This window comes from Doryrhamphus excisus, linkage group LG9, assembly GCF_037039965.1.
Source record: "Doryrhamphus excisus strain RoL-2023G ecotype Guam linkage group LG9, RoL_Dexc_Guam_v1.1, whole genome shotgun sequence".
Classification (NCBI taxonomy): Eukaryota; Metazoa; Chordata; class Actinopteri; order Syngnathiformes; family Syngnathidae; genus Doryrhamphus; species Doryrhamphus excisus.
In genome coordinates this window covers 18,091,142-18,110,877 of record NC_136365.1, presented here as the reverse complement: position 1 = coordinate 18,110,877, position 19,736 = coordinate 18,091,142, and the positions used below count along the sequence as shown (strand labels likewise).

The following is a 19,736-nucleotide window of genomic DNA, read 5'->3' as shown; positions in this document are numbered from 1 at the left end:
TCATCGGGTTCACAGCTGCAGGCCTGGGTGTCCTCAAATACAGGTCATGTGACTCCGCCTCCACGTTTGTAAACAAAATACTTCCGCTTTCACATTAAGTTTTCCGGCTGGCAACATTGTGAAATCTTAAGGTGAACAAAAAAGTGAACGTGACATCGACCTTTCACAATAAATCTGCGAAGTACAACCGTGTACGCGTACGATTTGTGATGTTTGACGACTTCTGATTTGTTCTCAGCTCTCAAAACAGTACAAGAGAATCAAAGAAACTAACCAGCAAAGCAAGACATTACCTTAGCGGTAAAGTATGGCGACTTTTATTGTGACACCCCAAATGAGGAAGTGTACGCTCATGTCTCGCCACTGCTATGTTTTAATGGTGAACACCAAGACCCGCAAAGTGTTTCATTTGAACCTCTTCCCCCTCACCCACTCAACGAAGCACCAATGACGCAGCAGAAAATCAACAACACTGGCCATTCGCGGCCTTGCTGTGTCAGGTCCGCCATGGTGTGGACGGCACCATATCGCCAGGCCGCGGGGGTGAACGGACGCCTGCGCGCGCATCTCCCGCCCCTTGTCAACCTCCGCGGGCTGGCGGGACCAATGAAAGACCGAGAAAGGACGACGACGAGTCGGAGGAGGTCTCCCTCGGTTCCACCACTGTCTCCTGTGTACGGTGTCCGCCATAGAGCGAGGCTAGCTCGGCTTTACCACCCCCCGGGTCGAAGCGGCACTGGCTTATCAGCGTCCACGGAGGTCGGCCTCCTCCTCCGCCTGGCCGTGGATGGTGTGCGCCAATAGCACCAGGAGAAGGCCCAGGCCGACATTTTTGTCTTAACCCCTGGTCTGGAGGAGTCTTCACGCCGAGAAGGGACATCCGAGGACACGGAGAGGTAAAGCCTCCTCTCACTCCCCCCAACCCTTCCCACACATACACAACCGCCACTCCTGTTCACAAACATTCACTTTTAGCCTTTTTTCGTGGAATATGTGAGAAAAAAAACCTCTTTTAACCTCCTTGCAGACTAATTAAATGTCCTTATAGAACTCAATAGCAGCAAAAATGACACCGAAAGTTCTTCAAGCTTGACCAGCACAACTTCCCACTTACATATTTACATTTTTAAAGAGTTACACTTGTACAGTCTAAAAAGTTGTACAAAGTTGAGTGTTTGTTTACAGTTTTGTCTTGCATTGCTGCACCTAGCTAATACGGTTTCGGTGTAATTTGTTGTTGTGTGTTTCGGTTGAGTTAACAGTTTTGGGTGGTCTTCAAGGCTAAATTGTGGTTGGTTCTTGTCCAGGTGGTCTGGGCCTGTTCCGCTTGCAGGTGGGCACACATCAGCTCAACTTGTTCTACTCTTATCTTTATTGCAAACAATGTGTTCGTAGCTACTTTTAAGCTAGTAGATTTGTTGTGATGCTTTAAAAGGTGCTGCTAGTACAATGTGGGCGCTGCCATTAACAATTCATGTTGGACATCCGGTGGCACTGCCAGCTGCGGGGTCCATTTTATTGTTGTCTGCTCCCAGAGCTGCAAAGCTCCGCCACGCCACGCAACGCGGACGCTCCTCGGTAAGACTTTGCTATGTTTGTATTTTAGCATCGTGTGGCGTGCTTTTTTGTGTGCAAAGTGTGTGTGTGAGAGTAACGTGGATGTGAGAGCGCGTCCCTTCGGATCGCCTTGTGCCCTTCGCCATGCTGGACGCGGGGCCGGCTGCCAAGGACCATAGGCTGGGCTACCTCCTGTCCTCCGATCCGCTGCTTCTGGTTCCAGCTGTGCGGGCACACGGCGCCGTCATGCCCTATTAGCAGCGATGCAACTGCCGCTACATTTGTACTTCCTCCAAAGGGGCTTGGTCGGGGGCAGTTATGGACCGAGACCAGGGCAGGGGGAACAGGGCCACTTGGCTCCGTAAGAACCGGAGCTCCAAGGACACGGACGGAGACACTAAGGCCACATTTATCTTATATAGTAAAATTTCTAAAGTAGCTTTTCTCATAAGCACATACAAAATGTAGACTTGTGGCTTAACTGTGTCACGCTGTCCTCCAGACAAGGAGGCGGGCCGCTCCTCCTTGCTCTGCCGTCTCATGCACGCTACTTTCGGCCACATGGCTTCGGCAACAGCGGCCTCTGCTTGGTCCTGTTCAGTCCAGCTTTTCCCCGTCATTGTCATTTATTTACAGTGCTCCACAAGCTGTCTCCTTTCTGAGTAGATAGCTTTTTTAGGGCCCCCCCTGCTGCTAAATTCTTTGTCTGGTCACATGGTCCACAAGGACTTGCTTATATAGGCTGATAGCACATGTCTTCTTATGTAAACCCTATTTGGATGCCAGGAATATTATATAGAAGCATCACTTTTTTAAGTAGTTTTACCCTCAACCTTAGTAAACTCTCAAGTATACACGTTTCAGCCTCGTTATAACACTTAAATAACACATTTGGAATTATAAAACGCATTGGTACTCCCCGCTAATGAATGATGATGAAAGATGATAGCTAGAACAGATGGAATCAGGGTCACGGTCTAGCCTTTAGCCCGGTCGCCAGGCTACGGCAAGAACTGCACTTCCATCTCTTGTGCCGTCGACTCCATCTTCCTCTAAAGCGGATAGCTGTCCCGCAGGCTGGTGGGTCCTCCGGTGTATGGTTGTTTTCCCCATCCAGACAATTCCTCGCCACCAGAGGTTGATTCCTGTCAAGCATTCGTCCACAAATATGGCAAGACGTTTCCCCATCGTTTCCCTCATCGGCTTTTCTTTGGTGTAATAAGAAACATCAATTTTTACTAATTCAGTTATTTTTGCTTGGTTATAGAGCAATAATAAAGACATATATTTATTGACACTGTGCTCAGGAACATTTCTATCAGGCATTAATGGAACCAGGAAGTGTGTGTCTCACTCACTTAGACGAGAGTAACATGTTCCTTTACAAGAGAAAGCTAGCCCTCCACACGGCTAACATGTTAGTAAGGTGCATTAACCATAAATCTGGTTTGCGCTACGTTAAATTAACCAAGTCTCGGATTTTCCGCTCATGTGCTGTTGTGATATTTTGTTGCCGCGTTACAACGGATACATGTCACTGTGTTTGCCCACATTTTCACTTTTTTAGTAGCATTTTGTTTTCCTTCTCTTGGCCTCTTCAATCTTCTCGTGCCTTCGCACATCCGCTTCCTTCTCGGTCTTCTGCGTGGGTGACATAGCTGCATTGGATTATTCAAGGAATCATTGAATTGAATCAATGGAATTGTAAGAAAATTGACTGTTAACAGCTGGTGTTTACGCCCCTTGGTTAGGTACATGTCTTCTGTGTTATCATAGGTTATCATAGGTTTGCTAAGTCAAAGGTTATGTGTGAATATTTTGTTTTACCTAGAACACAAAGATAATAGGTCTTCGCTCATGGGTGACTAAGGAAGTGCAAAAATATTTGCATTTTAGAGGCCGAAATCAGAGGATATTTAATTTTTTAAATCAAAAATACACTTAGTCTTGTATATGTTTGTGTTATACGTATATACTGTATTTTCTTTTATTCATTGTACCACTAAAGTTGTGTTCTCAGGGCATTGAATCAATCGTAACTGGACTGTGCTGGTTGTCTCGGATGATGTTTCGCCTCTCATCCGAGCAGGCTTCATCACTTTATGTTCGAAGACTAGGTGAACACCCCAAAGTCAGCCAGGGACAGTTCTAGTCAAAGCGCTCGGTGCAAAATCTGATCTATTTCTTGTGGAAAGGAGGATAAACACAAGAGAACACAATGACCTGGATGAATGAGAATATTCACTGGCGCGGTGAAGGTCTGGTTCGAATCGCTTGCTTGGGTTGGCTTGAAGCGGTGCTTTCTGTGTCATTTTGCTAAGAATAGCATCGTTGACTGTATCAATTCACTCAAAGACTTGTAAGTCGGTTTATTATTATGCATGTATATATCATTTTCTAATATTTTGACCCTGTTGCGTAGCTAAAGTAGTCCACCAGAATATTGGAAATCTGACTGAAAGTGTCAGTGATACTTAGCAGGACAACACAACTGATCGGTGAAGCAGGAAGTAACCTGCTTGGTAACAAACATTTGTGTTGTTGAGTGTGTATGTGTGTGTGTGTGTGTGTGTGTGCTGGGGTGTGATTGTGCGACGCTGGGAATGTTTGCCTAGCCAGTGTGCACCGTTACATAAGCATACCAGTTGTGTGGTTTAGTTTTCTTAACGTCGAGGCCTTGTTGGCAGTCGTCATTTGGGGACAAAGTACTTGTTGTTGTTGTTGTTGTCGTCATTGCTGCTTTTAGGGGTGAGAACTCAGCCGCTGTGTTTATGAGCTCAGAGACCTTTGGACCTTTTTGCTCCATGGTGAAACCTACACACCACAAACGATCGCTTCCGCCTGCCTCTGATATCAGCTCGCCTGGCAAAGCGCATGTAAGAAGATCAGTTTGCCATGCGGACTAACAGAAATGGTGGCTAAAGTCATACCGTGGTGAGAGGAAGCTGCTTGGGCTTGGTTTCTGGAACGCCGGTCCTCCTGGCAAGTGGATGAAATGAGACATTAGTGGGTTTTAATTGCAGCTGCTTGCTTTAACAGGATGAGGCAAAAACAAGTTTCCATTTTGGGTTTTATGGTCTGCTTGCATGGGGGCCAAGTATGGCAGTGATCCACTAGATCCGGTCATCCAAAGGGATCGTATCAACATTGGAATTGTACACTAGTTATGTTTGTTGTCAGCTCATAATAACAATTTGGCAAAGTTAGCTGTCATTCAATGTGTATAGCCTTTCGTAACAACATGATTGGCATTTGTCCGTCGGCTCTCTGAGACTTTTGTGCGTGTGTGTGTGTGTGTGTGTACGTGCAACAGTTATTTCATCTGTTCCAAACGGAAGTGTCATTTTTATGCAGTTTAATTCGTAATTGTGAAAAACACAGTGCAACCTCAGTTAGCATCCGTCCCGGTTGGCGTGCTTTTAATTTGACGTCGAAAATGCGAGCCACAAAGTTTGCGTGCATTCCTCAATATGGTGAGCGTCTTGTTATTTATACACTGCGTGAAGCCAACTAACACGCCGTTGTTAGCATCCTACTGGCTGGCCAAGCAAAATGGCAACCATAAGTTACATCGTGCATCTATGATGTCATCAGCAGTTGACTCAACCATGTTAACAAAGTTGTGATCCATTCAATGCCTTTGCGAATGCGACGACCTGGATGAATGAGAATATTCAGTTGTGTTGATGTTTGTGAATATTTTGTTTTGCCTAAAACACAAATATAAAAACAGTTGTTGATCAATTGGATAATTGATTAATCATCGATTAATCAAATTGTTGTAGCCGTAGCCATGTTTTAATCCCACCAGCTGTGACTGCCGGTACATCTACAGTCAAGACGGGATGGCTGCATTCCTCTCCACCATGTTTGGCGTTGCTTCCTGCAACCGCCATTTAAGTGTTTGCGTAACACGGATCGGCGGTAGCTAGCTGGCTCCCGGTGCCAAATACAAGTTTTCCACCAGACGTGCCAAGGCCGAGTCATGGACGCTCAGCCAATCTCCATTTCCTCATTCTTGTGTGCGCATGACCTCAAACCACAGAAAATGATGGCATTGTACTCCCGTTGCTGAACCTGGGTCAGCGGGAGCCACATTCTTTTTGTTTTGACAGGTAGAGTGTGTGTGTGTGTGTTTGTGTGTTGGGAGTTGAAGATGTGTGGGTGGGTTTCTCTGTGTTTCATCATGGCTCGCCGAGATCAGTTACTCTCCACCGCACCCGCTGCCTCCTCGTCTCCTCTGCTGAGTTTTGGATGTGGAGGTGCCGGGCAGGCAGAAGCGATCTCATTGGCGGAGTTAAACCACGAGGGGCGGAGCCAAGGAGGCAGTATTCACAGGGCACGTTGGCTACAGCCGACCCGAGAATAAAGATAGCCTGTGGTTTTGCTTGTTGTTAAGCGAGTGAATTGAAGCCCACGAGTGAGTGGCCCAGTGTGGCCAAAGTTTGCGTATTAGTGCGCCGCTGAAAATAGTCCACGATAAAACCATGCCTGAGCAACGTTTGGCTATAAATAAAAGCATCTGAGAGGCGTCTATTCCTCAGCCGTTAGCCTACCTGTCTTAGTCTTTGTGACAATAGTAACAAATGTGTTTTATTTCTCATATTTCTCCTTATTTCTCGTATTCGGCTTTCATTTTGCCACATGCCATTGATGTGAGCTGAGATAGTGTACAGTACGTTGGCATGGAAAGAATGCCAGCGTCTTTTTTTTTCCAGATATTCAAGATATTCTTCATGAAGAATATCTTGACAGGGGAATGGTGGGTGATGTCAAAATGTAAATAAAATCAACGCGTTGTCTATTGGGATACATTGTGGTCGTCTATGGCTTCCTGTCCAAGTGAAGTGGTGTCCTTGGGTTGAACTCACTTCCTGTTTCTGCTTTTTCTTTCTTTCTTTTTTTCCCTTTTTTTTTACATACAGGCCGCAAGCAACGACGCTGAGTCATGCGAAGTAGCACTGACCTTTGACCCTGTCCACTTTTGCATCTGAGGTAAAGGAGTCACAATATTAGTATAATGCCCTGCAGCAGCAGAAGCTTTGATACATATTGATGTGTATTTTGTATGTTTTTGCAGTAAAACTCACCAGAACTGACTTTGTGACAAAGACCTGACCCCCCCTCCAGGACTCGGGCATGCCTCAGGTAAAGTAGTGGTGTACCCGGGTTTGAGCGCTGGTAGATTTCCTTCTCACGTGACTTATCTGCTTCCTCTCAGCCGGGTATGAATGGGATGGAGCCTGCTTTTGGCGAGGCCTACGGGTGCCATCGGGCTCTGCTGAGCCCCTACCCTCTGGCCATGTCGCCACAAGGGGGCAGGACGGAGTACGACCAGGTGAGGCTGTGTTTTTGGATTTTTAAATCAGGATGTAATGAAAAGAATCGATTCCAGGGTCAAACGGAAGCCATGTTTTATTGACTTCAATGGCGCCTGTAGATATATTACTTAATACTTAAATTGAACTTTTCCAGAGCGTTCTCCTCATGCTGGGCTCCCCGGCATCCCCACGGAAACGGCCCTTTGAGTTGCTCAGCGACCTGGTGGACGACGGCGGCCTGGGCGAGGACTTGCATCCGGAGCGCTGGGATGTCTCCTCGCTGGACGAGATGGCGCGCTACACCAAGCTGGGCCTCGGCGTCGGCGGGGAGCTACTGGCCACCTCGGAAGAAGCTGTCCTGATGGGCCGCTGGGGAAGGAGCCGTGAAGACCAGCAGCAGCAGCAGCAACAGGAGGAGGAGAAGCGGGGGCTGACGACACACGCAGCACCTCCCACCACCACCACGCAGGAAACACACGCCAAAGGAGGAGCAAGCGGGCTGGGGCCTCGCTGTGTTGCTACGACAACAAAGAAGGAGTTGACAGTTGCCGGAAGAGCGTCCGGGGGAGACCAAGATGGCGGCATGAGCAGGGAGTGCACGGTGGAGGTGTATCAGGTGGCACAAGAGGCGGCACCGACGTCAGGCTTGGTAGTGGAGCACTGCAGTGAGGAACACAACTACTCCTTGAGCAAGGGGGTCCAGGCGGAGGAGGTGCAGCAGGAGGGCGACTCTGAGGAGAATGCCCAGCTGGACTTGGACGAGGAGCAGGAGGAAGAGGAAGCTGAGGAGGACGAGGAAGAAGAAGAGGATGGCGAGGACGGCGCGGAAGAGACGACGGCCGACCTCTCCAGTTCATCGGAAACAGAATGCGGTGAGTCGTTTTTTTTTTTTTTTGTTCAAATCTGTTTGATCCTGCGCATGCTGCCCACATGGCAAGCATCCCACCGGGTTCCCGGTTTAGGCTAGACCTCAGACCACATCGTATGTCTTCCATGGCCAAGCGGAGGCACGTGGATGAGCAAAGCTGCGGTGGAATCCCAGACAACATGCTGCTTTTCTGAATTGAGCGTTTGGGTTCCGCTTACATCAAACTATTCCCGCACGATCTGTCATTTGTTTTCCGAAGGGATGTTTAGAGCGGAACGTGTGGGAAGTGCTCAGCGGCTTATTTACGCTATGTCTCTTGTTCCGTGTCATGTATTTATGACACGGAGAAACCTGACACATTAAAGCCATACACAACATGGAATGTCCTAGACCAGCCCTCAATGTCTTTGTTACCAGAAGGAAGGACGCTGGTTTTTGCTGTCAGTGACGTCCACAGACACGCTGCTCCTGCTGCTGACCTCCTTTCATGTTTTTTTGTGTGTGTGTGTGTGTGTAATCGATCAAGCAGATCACAAGGCAACAACGTATGATGAATGGCGATGTGGGAGGCAATGTACAAGACGGTGCAAGGAGAGTTCAGACAATACTACGTGCACAATCGGACCAGACGACGTGTTGCATAAGCCGTGTGTGTGTTTGTGTGCGAGGAATCATCACTCTGCTGTTCCAGAATCTTTGTTGTATTATTTATGACTCCATTATTCACAAGTTGAAAGTGATTTAAATAATAAATGTTGGCTCTACAGGTTGAAAATGAACAAATCCTAATGCATATGGCGTGTGGAAGAGAAATATGAAAGTTTTTTTCTTAAATTTTGTGTTCATTTTGCTCTTCCAGAGGTGGAGGCGGAACCGGTGAGGCAGTCTGGCGAGCGTCCGTCGAAACGCCGCTGTTTCTGGGAGTACAGACGCTCCCGCGAGGCAGCCACTAAGAAGAAGATGTGTGGCGACGTGCACTGGTCGCTGTCTTGGAGCTCGAGCACGCTACCGAGCACGCTTTACCGCAGAGAAGGTGAGATTATTTACTGCTGCGAAACATTGGATTTGTGGTTGTTTGTCTGCCACCTATGCCGTACATCACTTTTGTTGTGTTTTAGAACCAAATCAACCAGAAATTGTAAGCCACTTCATGCTAATTTTACTCCATCCAGGCAAAAAAGGTCGTCGCAAAGCCCGCAAGACGGACGCCAGTGACCTGACTCCAAACCCGCAGAAGCTCCATAACATCGGCGAGCAGCTGCAGAAGCTCAACGCCGCCATCGATGGCATGGGCCCCGTCAACGACCTGCCCGCAGTGGCCCGAGCACGATCCCGCAAAGAGAAGAACAAACTGGCCTCCAGGTAAACGCTGGATTTTCATTTTTTTGCCAGAATATCATCCATGAATATTTAAAATACAATACAGCCCCTTTAAGTCGACGCCCCTCGGACTGAAAGGGAAACTAAGCGTTGCTTGTACATGCGCCTGTCATGATAGCACATTTTTAATTGATTTTAATCAATATTATTGACATCCTCACGAGGGTCGCGGGCGGTGCTGGAGCCTATCCCAGCTGTCTTTGGGCAAGAGGCGGGGTACACCCTGGACTGGTCGCCAGCCAATCACAGGGCACATATAGACAAACAACCATTCACACTCACATTCATACCTGTGGCCAATTAACCTAGCATGTTTTTGGAATGTGGGAGGAAACCGGAGTACCCGGAGAAAACCCACGCATGCACAGGGAGAACATGCAGACTCCACTCAGAGATGCCCGACGAGGGAGGATTCGAATCAGGGTCTCCTAGCTGTGAGGCCACTCATCCAATTGAATAAATAATTAACACATTTATTATTATTATTATTATTCCATAACAGGAAGGCTTAACATGTAACATGTAGCAAATGACATTTTAATGACATTTGTGCTGTTTTGTATATATTTACCTTGCTCACCAAACACCCCAGTAAGCGTTGACTTTTGGGATGAAGGCTCTGCTGCTCCAGTTGGGAAAATTGGACAGGATGTTGGCGTTCCGTATGGAAGTTGCTTGTATTCCCCTTGTTTATCGTGACTACTTTCCAGTTATCGGTGTTCATGCGCCCTGTTCCCACACTGGGACTGTGGCATTTGGCTCAGAAACCATCGCTTTTGTGCCTTCATTCATATTTGCGTTGGCTTGCTCACAATGCTAACTTGTGCTAATGCTAACCTGGCGGACTTGAACTCTAATAGACAACCAAGAAGCCTCGTCAGATGCAGAGTGAACCCTCTTGTCATCCAGCCTGTGTGGTAAAGAAACATGCATGCACACGTCAATTTATCAATGCCGGCAAAATGATCAACTGAGTAAAAGTTAGATTAATCGATTTAATGATTATGATGAAAGGTGTACTTTGTCACAAGTTGATGATGATAAAGTTACCGATGGCTCAGTAGGATATTATTGGTCGGAAACCTCGCAATGTGGCGTTTTAAACATGTCAGCACTGTTGCGGGGATGCATGCAAGTGGAGGCGGTTAGCATGAATGGAAGGAAACCAGGGCAGGATGGAGGAGGTCATGTGGAGTTCATTCGTCAGGGGAGGGAGGGGGCCGAGGAGCAGACAGAGAAGGCCAGTTTATGTTGTGGAGTGGAACTCTGGGGAATTTGTTTTGATTTTGCAGCTAATATATTGAACATGTCGCCGCACTGCGAAGGAGAAACGTGGTAGCGGCGCCGTGTTTTTTTTGTTGGGAATTAAATATGCAGGAATTTTCGGAGGCTGACATTGGCTTGCCGCCAAGTCAAAGTTTGCGGTGGGATTATCCTACAATCACCCCCCCTCCCATCACACCTCCCACTTTGATTTGTAATTTGAGACATGTAGACTTGCATACAGACGAGGGCTGCAATCTCATTTCTAAATACCGATTTTTTTTTTATGTTTATTTTACTTAATGAGCTGCATTGCAAAAAAAAAAATTCACTCAAAAGACTCACACTGCACCCTCTTTGAAACTTAATCCTTGCTCTCCCCTTCTTCTTGCCAGCCTCGCCAGGGGGAAGTGGTTTTGCTGGGCATGCCCTGCCCAGCAAAGCTCGCCGGACCATCAATTGCATGAACTCCATTCATTCATTCATTTTCTACCGCTGAAGCCTATCCCAGCTGTCTTCGGGCGAGAGGCAGGTTACATCCTGGACTGGTGGCCAGCCAATCACAGGGCACATATAGACAAACAACCATTCACATTCATACCTATGGACAATTTGGAGTCGCTAATTAACCTAGCATGTTTTTGGAATATGGGAGGAAACCGGAGTACCCGGAGAAAACTCACGCATGCACAGGGAGTTCATGCATATATATATGTATATAAAAACCCATGCATGCACGGGGAGAACATGCAAACTCTACACAGAGATGGCCGAGGGTGGAATTGAACCCTGGTCTCCTAGCTGTGAGGTCTGCGCGCTAACCATTCGACTGCCGTGCCGCGCAATGTGTCTTTATTATGTTCATGAATGCATTTTTGTGAGTGTGCATGCAAAATGACAGTTTTCCCTTTTTCTCTGTCTTCTGCTTTGCAGGGCCTGCAGGCTGAAGAAGAAGGCGCAGCACGAGGCCAACAAGATCAAGCTGTGGGGGCTCAACCAGGAATACGGTTAGTCCATCACGGGCCTTCTCCCATCAAGACCTTTTTCCACCAATCAGTTTAGTTTGTTTTGGCACAAACCAAACTTCACGTCTTCACGACCAATAACAAAGTAGCTTCTGTGATAGTAACACCCTCTCAGGCATGTGTGACTTCATCAACGCCTCCACGCTACAAAATGTGCCAGCTCCATCCTGGCGGCCTCTCGTCCTTGCAACATTTTGTTTGGTTCCACCTCCTTTGTAATTCTGTTTTTACTTTTTTTTTTTTTCCTCCCTCCTCCTACATTCCAGTCGTTCCTGTTCTCATTGCCAGGGCTTTAGTGGCTCCGGCAAATTTTTTAGCTCCGTCACCAGGAAGCCGTCTCTTCAACCTCCCACCTCCTTCTTTTTAGCTCACTCACGCTGGTTTCTCGCTCATTAGCACACATTTCAGGCAACGCCAAACACGTCAAGGCCTCCTAAAGGCATCCTGAATAAGAATTATTCACACATGCCGTGTACTTTCTTACATTTGATGCGACATGACTGCAATATTAAAGCCTGCTTCCTTGGTTGTATGCGTGTGTGTGTGTGTGTGTGTGTGTGTGTATGTGTATGTGTGGTGCAGAGAACTTGCTGGGGGCGCTGCTGCGTATCAAAGAGGTCATTCGGCAGAAGGTGGAGAGCAGCGAGGAAGATGACACGGACGAGCGAGGGATGACTCAGCGTCTGGAGGACATCCTTGGCGAGTCCAGCGGTGAGACACGTTTCAGGGATTCACAGTAAAAAAAAACAAAAAAACGGGGGAACGTCCAGACTGTGTGATGCGTCTCAGTTGGCACAAGTATGGCAAACGGCAGTACACTGTCAGTACCCGTGCTGCGGTCTTTTTTCCGACTGGGCATGCCCAGAACACTTCAAGAGGCATCCGGACTAGGACTGGGACGGCGCAAAAAAAATATGTCCACGCAAAAAGTGCACGTCGATGTGTCGTCACTCAGAATCAAAAATGTCTGCCGCCGCATCACGTAGCGGCGAGTCCGGGGAGAAGAGAATATCTTGCAATAGGATGTCAAAAGTATGTGAGTACTTTACACTTAAAGGTAACGATTCAGTGGTCTGTGCCCTGAGCAAAATGGAGATAGCTACCATAAAAGTACTACAGCGACACCTAGGAAGAGGGAAAGATAAAGTGCTCTTGCAGGAACACACACACACACAGCTGATATTATTTTTGGTTTATTTTATCTTTATATTTTCAGATTGTGTTTTTTGCACAATAGTTTTATTTATTGAAAGAAAGTTTAATTTATTATTTTATTTATATATTTTCTAATAAAAATATTAATTTCATTATATTTTAATTTATTTTAATATATTATTTTGATTTTTTTATTTTGATATTATTTTTATTTTGATATTTTATTTAAATATTTTTTTATTTTTATACAATTATTTTTTTAAATTTTATAAAAATATATTGGAAAGAAATTTGAATTTTATTCATAGAGACAAATTAGCATTAATTGCGAAGACAGCTGGGATAGGCTCCAGCATCCCCCGCAACCCTCATGAGGAAAAAGCGGTAGAAAATGAATGAATGAATCCTACATAAGTCAAATTATGAAGAGGTAATCGAATCGAATAAAATCGGATTTAAAAACGAATCGTTAGATTAATCGGTGCATCGAAAAACTATTTTGTAGATTAATCAATGACAAAGATAATCATTTAACCCAGCCCTAATCCAGACTAGATGCCCGAGCCACCTCAACTGGCTCATCTCGATGTGAAGAGGCTCTACTCGGAGCCCCTCCCTGGATGACTGAGTAGTCATAATATATATATATATATATAGTAATAATATAGTAATAAAATATACATATTATTATATATTATATTATACAGTGAAGAAAATAAGTATTTGAACACCCTGCTATTTTGCTATTTCTCCCACTTAGAAATCATGGAGGGGTCTGAAATTTTCATCGTAGGTGCATGTCCACTGTGAGAGAGATAAACTAAAAAGAAAAATCCAGAAATCACAATGCATGATTTTTTAACAATTTATTTGTGTGATACAGCTGCAAATAAGTATTTGAACACCTGTGTATCATCTAGAATTCTGACCCTGAAAGACCTGTTAGTCTGCCCATTAGAAGTCCACCTGCACTCCATGTATCATCCTGAATCAGATGCACCTGTTTGAGGTCGTTAGCTGCATAAAGACACCTGTCCACCCCATACAATCAGTAAGACTTTAACTTGTAACATGGCGAAGACCAAAGAGCTGTCCAAAGACACCAGAGACAAAATTGTACACCTCCACAAGGCTGGAAAGGGCTACGGAGCAATTACCAAGCAGCTTGGTGAAAAAAGGTCCACTGTTGGAGCTATCATTAGAAAATGGAAGAAGCTAAACATGACGGTCAATCTCAATCGGAGTGGAGCCCCATGCAAGATATCACCTCGTGGGGTCTCAATGATTCTAAGAAAGGTGAGGAATCAGCCCAGAACTACACGACAGGACTTGGTCAATGACCTGAAAAGAGCTGGGACCACCGTTTCCAAGGTTACTGTAGGTAATACACTAAGACGTCATGATGTGAAATCATGCATGGCACGAAAGGTTCCCCTGCTTAAACCAGCACATGTCAAGGCCCGTCTTAAGTTTGCATATGACCATTTGGATGATACAGAGGAGTCATGGGAGAAAGTTTTATGGTCAGATGAGACCAAAATAGAACTTTTTGGTCATAATTCCAATAAGCGTGTTTGGAGGAAGAAGAATGAAGAGTACAATCCGAAGAACACCATCCCTACTGTGAAGCATGGGGGTGGTAGCATCATGCTTTGGGGGTGTTTTTCTGCACATGGGACAGGACGAGTGCACTGCATTAAAGAGAGGATGACTGGGGCCGTGTATTGTGAGATTTTGGGGAACAACCTCCTTCCCTCTGTCAGAGCATTGAAGATGGGTCGTGGCTGGGTCTTCCAACACGACAACGACCCGAAGCACACAGCCAGGAAAACCAAGGAGTGGCTCCGTAAGAAGCATATCAAGGTTCTAGCATGGCCCAGCCAGTCTCCAGACCTGATCCCAATTGAAAATCTTTGGAGGGAGCTCAAACTCCGTGTTTCTCAGCGACAGCCCAGAAACCTGACTGATCTAGAGAAGATCTGTGTGGAGGAGTGGGCCAAGATCCCTCCTGCAGTGTGTGCAAACCTGGTGAAAAACTACAGGAAACGTTTGACCTCTGTAATAGCAAACAAAGGCTACTGTACCAAATATTAACATTCATTTTCTCAGGTGTTCAAATACTTATTTGCAGCTGTATCACACAAATAAATTGTTAAAAAATCATGCATTGTGATTTCTGGATTTTTCTTTTTAGTTTATCTCTCTCACAGTGGACATGCACCTACGATGAAAATTTCAGACCCCTCCATGATTTCTAAGTGGGAGAAATAGCAAAATAGCAGGGTGTTCAAATACTTATTTTCTTCACTGTATACATAATATATTATGATTGTCATTTCTGCTAGAATGTATGTGGAACGACAGGCACAGTCTGGCAACAACACCCAGTGGTTGTCCTCCATTCTCATCCCGTCTTGTTCTTCTCTTGTTCTATTTATCAGGTCCTTTAGTAGCCGGGCGGACCAAAGACTTTGTGCAGAGGATTTTGGCAGCCAGTGCGGGGGGGCAGAGCCCAAGCAAGAAGCCCCCGCAGGCAGGAGACTAGGCGTCGGGCTAAACCCTGCCCACTCACTTCCGCTTCCGCCTGTGCCACAAGACCCTCCTCTTCCTCCTCCTCCTACGAGCACCGCCCACCCCCACCCCCCCTCCCACTCCACCAGGACGAGGAGGTGTCGGTAACCAGGCGAGAGTGCTGCTGCTGCTGCTGACGTCGCCGCCATGCTGGGTGTCCCGCGTGTTTGTATGTGTGAGTGTACGCCGCTCTTGTAAAATACTGTACTGACCCCCCCCCGGTCCCCTTTTTTTCCCCAACCCCCGCCGTGTGCTGTACTCGTACCCCATTGTGCCTATAAATAGACTTGCACTGTTTTGTAGATGCCCGTAGTCGTCAGCAGTGGGGGCGCTAGTGAGCCGAGGGCCAGGGGGTCTTAAAATAAGGAAGTGTGTGGCGGGTGGTTGTCTAAAGTCGGGGTCCCGGGGGGTGCCGCATTGGCGCCTTTCACACACGCCCACATCGCCGCCGCTCACGTCACATTGTCGGGAGATGTCGCGGTAACGGCTCCATTTCCTGTGTGAAAGACGCCAGTGACGATGGAATCCCGATGCCCCCCCCCCCTTGAGCTTTAACACCCACACGTCTCCCGAATCTTCCTCCTCGTCATCATCATCACCGCCCATGTTTAAAACGCTGCACCTTATTCCGAAACGACCAAAGAAAACACCAAACACCAAAACCTCTCACATGCTGCCAACCCTTTTTTCATGTTTTTTTTTGTCTCACGTGAGAAAACTCAAAACACTTCACCAGCATGCCCCCCCCCCCAAAAAAAAAAAAAACAAACAAACCCTCCAGCGCCCCTGGCCAAGCCCTCCCCTGCCCCTCCTCCAACTGAAAATGTAGCGCACCTTGCTCACTTGCAACCACAAAGTAAGACACTTGTAGATCTAGACAGCAAATAATGCATTTCACTTATTCTTTTATAATAATAATAATAATATCTATGTATTGTTGCGTGGCCACGCCACAGCCCACCTGGTGGGCCCGTCTGCCTTTCTTCTGTGAAGCTGTAGACCAACCTTGTCCACGGTCTCTAAATGTTGGTGGACGTAAAGCAGAAATAGTTCAAGGACCCTTTTTGAATTGCACTGTGGTTAAAAAAAAAAAAAAAAAAAAAAAAGATGACGACGCACCTTGCTAAGAGGACTCAAGGTCCTTCTTTAAAATAAAAAATACAAAAAAAAAAAACAAACTTAGCAACAAAAGAAATACTCTTGGCACCTTCTCCACATGTTGAACACAGCTGACTGGTTTTTGCTTGCCCACAAACGAACGCCACATCTCTCGCGCTTGAACATGCACACAGAGAGACCAGGGTTCAATTCCACACCCTGGAGTTTGCATGTTCTCCCCGTGCATGCGTGGGTTTTCATCCCACATTCCAAAAACATGCTAGGTTAATTAGCGACTCCAAATTGTCCATAGGTATGAATGTGAGTGTGAATGGTTGTTTGTCTATATGTGCCCTGTGATTGGCTGGCCACCAGTCCTTTCGCCTGAAGACAGCTGGGATAGGCTCCAGCACCCCCGCAACCCTTGTGAGGAAAAGCGGTAGAAAATGAATGAATTAATGAATATCCTTAAAAAGGCTGCACGGTGTGCAAGTGATTAGCACGCAGGCCTCACAGTCAGGAGACCCCGAGTTCAATTCCGTGCATGCGTGAGTTTTCTCCGGGTACTCCGGTTTCCTCCCACATTCCAAAAACATGCTAGGTTAATTGGCGACTCCAAATTGTCCATAGGTATGAATGTGAGTGTGAATGGTTGTTTGTCTATATGTGCCCTGTGATTGGCTGGCCACCAGTCCAGGGTGGACCCCGCCTCTTGGGTGCAGACAGCTGGGGTAGGCTCCAGCATACCCCCGCGACCCTCGTGAGAATAAGCGGTAGAAAATGAATGAATGAATGAACATGCACACAATCAAACATGGAACCTTCCAACTGTGTGTATTCCGGGGGTTTTCATGTCATGGAATAATGAATCATTTACTGCTGTAACTTAGGTCACATGTTCTAAGAGTTATGGATTACCGTAAATTCCGCACTATTCAGGGCCAAGAAATATGAGCTGCACCCGCTAAGTTTAAAAATCCGCAGGTTTTCACTTTGTAATGTCACTTTCCGAATTACGGCTGGGTAAACCGTAGCCTACCGTAAAGTCATCATCGCTGCACTGATTATTCCTTCATCACACATGTTGTCTGTCTCGCTCTCAGTAGTTGCTCTTTTGAACGCATATTGTTTTGAGAAGCCAAACTCGGACGTAAGGGCTCCCACCAACTAACCAGAACTGAGTTCCAAATCACTGAAATGTGCTCACGGGCTTGAGCGCTACCATCCGTCCATGCTAGCAGATCTCCCTTTTCCGTGTGAATTCCAACCATTCCAGTTAGCCCCTCCCCTTCTGCTACGTAGCCAAGATGGCGACTGTTGAGGGCGCTAAGTGTCCATCACTGCACACAGACAGTGTACTTAATTTGAATTCTCAGTATGCACTTATGCACACCCAACAACCAAAGCTGACCGTCGGCCATCTTGGAGGACAGTCAGTCCATCTGTTGCTCGCGTCCGTCAACGAGTGAGAGACGTAGGCGGCAAAAAATGGAACTGCTGAACCGACTGGCGAATGTTTGTTGACACTTGAATGTTGAATGACGAGCGAGCATTTTAGCTTAGCTTCACTCTCTGCTGCCTCCGGAGGACTACTAACTAGCATGACACAGCTATCTCGCTATGACACCTTGTGGTTTTTAGGAGAACTACATCTCGCAAACGACACACATTTTTGTTGGGCCTGTTAAATCGATCCATGTTCTCGATTACCTAACGTTTAGAAACCTTAGCGCTAGTTAGCGCTAGCATTGGTACTATGGTTGTGCATGGGGTTTGTAGTGTTAGCACTAGGCAAGTGATGTTAGCGCTCATGTCCGGGAAAGGGCTATATGCATTGTTTGTACAAACCTTCGCACAGTTCTACTCTTTGTGCTAACATTGTTAGCGCAAGCTAATGCTAATTCAGTGTGTGGTGTTTGTAAAAACAAAATTTTGGCACATGGTGTTAGCACTGTTATCCACGGCGATAGCGCTCTTGACTAGGAAGGGCTATGTGCGTTGTTTCTACTAACTTTTGCCATACAGTGTTAGCGCTAGGAGTTACTAGGAGTTACTAGGAGTTAGTGCTAGCTAACAGATGTCCCCTACTTTGATGACATTGAAACGAGTCGGTGAGAGACTGGGCCATCTTAGCCATCGCTCCCGTTTTTGTTCAGAAGCGTCAGTAAGTCGACACTGGTGAGACGCCACCGACCTCGGCCCACCCGCCCGCCGCTCATATTGTCGGCTTCTCCGCTGTCGGAGCCTCCAAGCGACAGAAAAAAAAAAAAACTACACCACCAAGACTTCATCACGCGGACAGCTGCAGAGGCTGGAATCCCCCCCGCCACCCCCTTTTCTCCCGTCCTTTGTCACGGCCCTGAAGGGGACGTCCATGTGGGAGGTGTCCGTTTCATCCCCAAAGCTTTGAACCGCCATCTTGGCCCAAATCAGAGAGCCAGGAGAGTCCAAAACTAAGGCTGAATACTTAGAGTTAGTACACTTCATTAAGTGCACTGCGTACACTGCGCACTTAGTGGCGCCACAAAATCCATCAAATGACGATTAAGCACTTGAGACGCAGCCTAAAAGGCGGTTGATGCGACGCCACCGCGTGGTCGCACGGACTCAATCATGGCGTATCGGGCGCGGCTTTAAGCAAAAACCAGTCTGCTTCTGTTCGAGGTTGAAATAGCGATCGAATCGTGGTGAAAAAGCCTGCAGGGCGAAGCGAACCAAGAGACTGTCGGAACATTCCACGAGTTCATGTCATATAATGTACAGCAACCCCCACTCTTCTTTGTGTGTCCCCGTGTAATCACACTACTTCAGTAACATTTGGACCTGTTAGCACCTTCAACTCCTTTTAAGATAGACAAGAAAAAAAAAACAATTACAGAAGTGCCGTAAAAATAGAAGCCTGATATTTTTGTGTGTGTGGGTGTTTATTGTAAACCTGTATAATGTATATTTTAATATTTATATGCAGCTGTTGTATTAAAAGTATATTTTTAAAATAAAAAGCGTTTGTTCTTAAACGCCACAAAAGACACATTTAGTTAGACACATTTAGCCTGGAGCTCTGAAGGTTTGTGATTCCATTTTGGGATGTTTTTTTTTTTTTACAGTACTTCCAGTATTTACAGTACTTTTGGTGTAGTCCCTGATGTCACTTTTTGTGCCGCAAATCTTTGAACTTTCCTCCCACCAGAACACAGTAACAGCAGTACATTTTATGTCTTATTTTATGTCTCATATCGGGTAATAGGAGTGTAAAGGTGACTATAGGGGTGTTATATCATGCCTACGGGGCTCTAATAATGTTCAAAACTGTAGTTAGAAGGCTGTAGCCACATTTTATATGCTCTTAACTAGGAAAATAATATTTTTAAAAGACAATTTAAGACAGGAGTCTTAAATTTACCAAATTTTTCTTTTTTCAATTGTAATTTTAAATTTATTTCTGATAAATAATAGTATAAATCACATTGTATGATTTTAAAATTGTTGGTATAATGA

At 46.2% G+C, this 19,736-nt stretch overlaps 1 protein-coding gene across 2 annotated transcripts; it reads left to right on the top strand.

The window, feature by feature from the left end:
- Positions 1–554: 554 nt before the first annotated feature.
- LOC131131065 (uncharacterized) lies at positions 555–18,168 on the top strand. 2 transcript variants are annotated; one of them, XM_058075392.2, is made up of 10 exons: positions 555–896; positions 6,483–6,552; positions 6,638–6,705; positions 6,779–6,895; positions 7,033–7,750; positions 8,606–8,779; positions 8,919–9,108; positions 11,323–11,396; positions 11,997–12,125; positions 15,011–18,168. In XM_058075392.2, exons 3-10 carry the CDS (start codon positions 6,697–6,699, stop codon positions 15,112–15,114), a joined length of 1,515 nt encoding a protein of 504 aa, XP_057931375.2. In that variant the 5' UTR covers positions 555–896; positions 6,483–6,552; positions 6,638–6,696; the 3' UTR covers positions 15,115–18,168. The 2 variants fall into 2 exon arrangements, with proteins under 2 accessions (XP_057931375.2, XP_057931382.2); XM_058075399.2 differs by lacking the exon at positions 555–896 and adding an exon at positions 1,374–1,578.
- Positions 18,169–19,736: the final 1,568 nt, after the last annotated feature.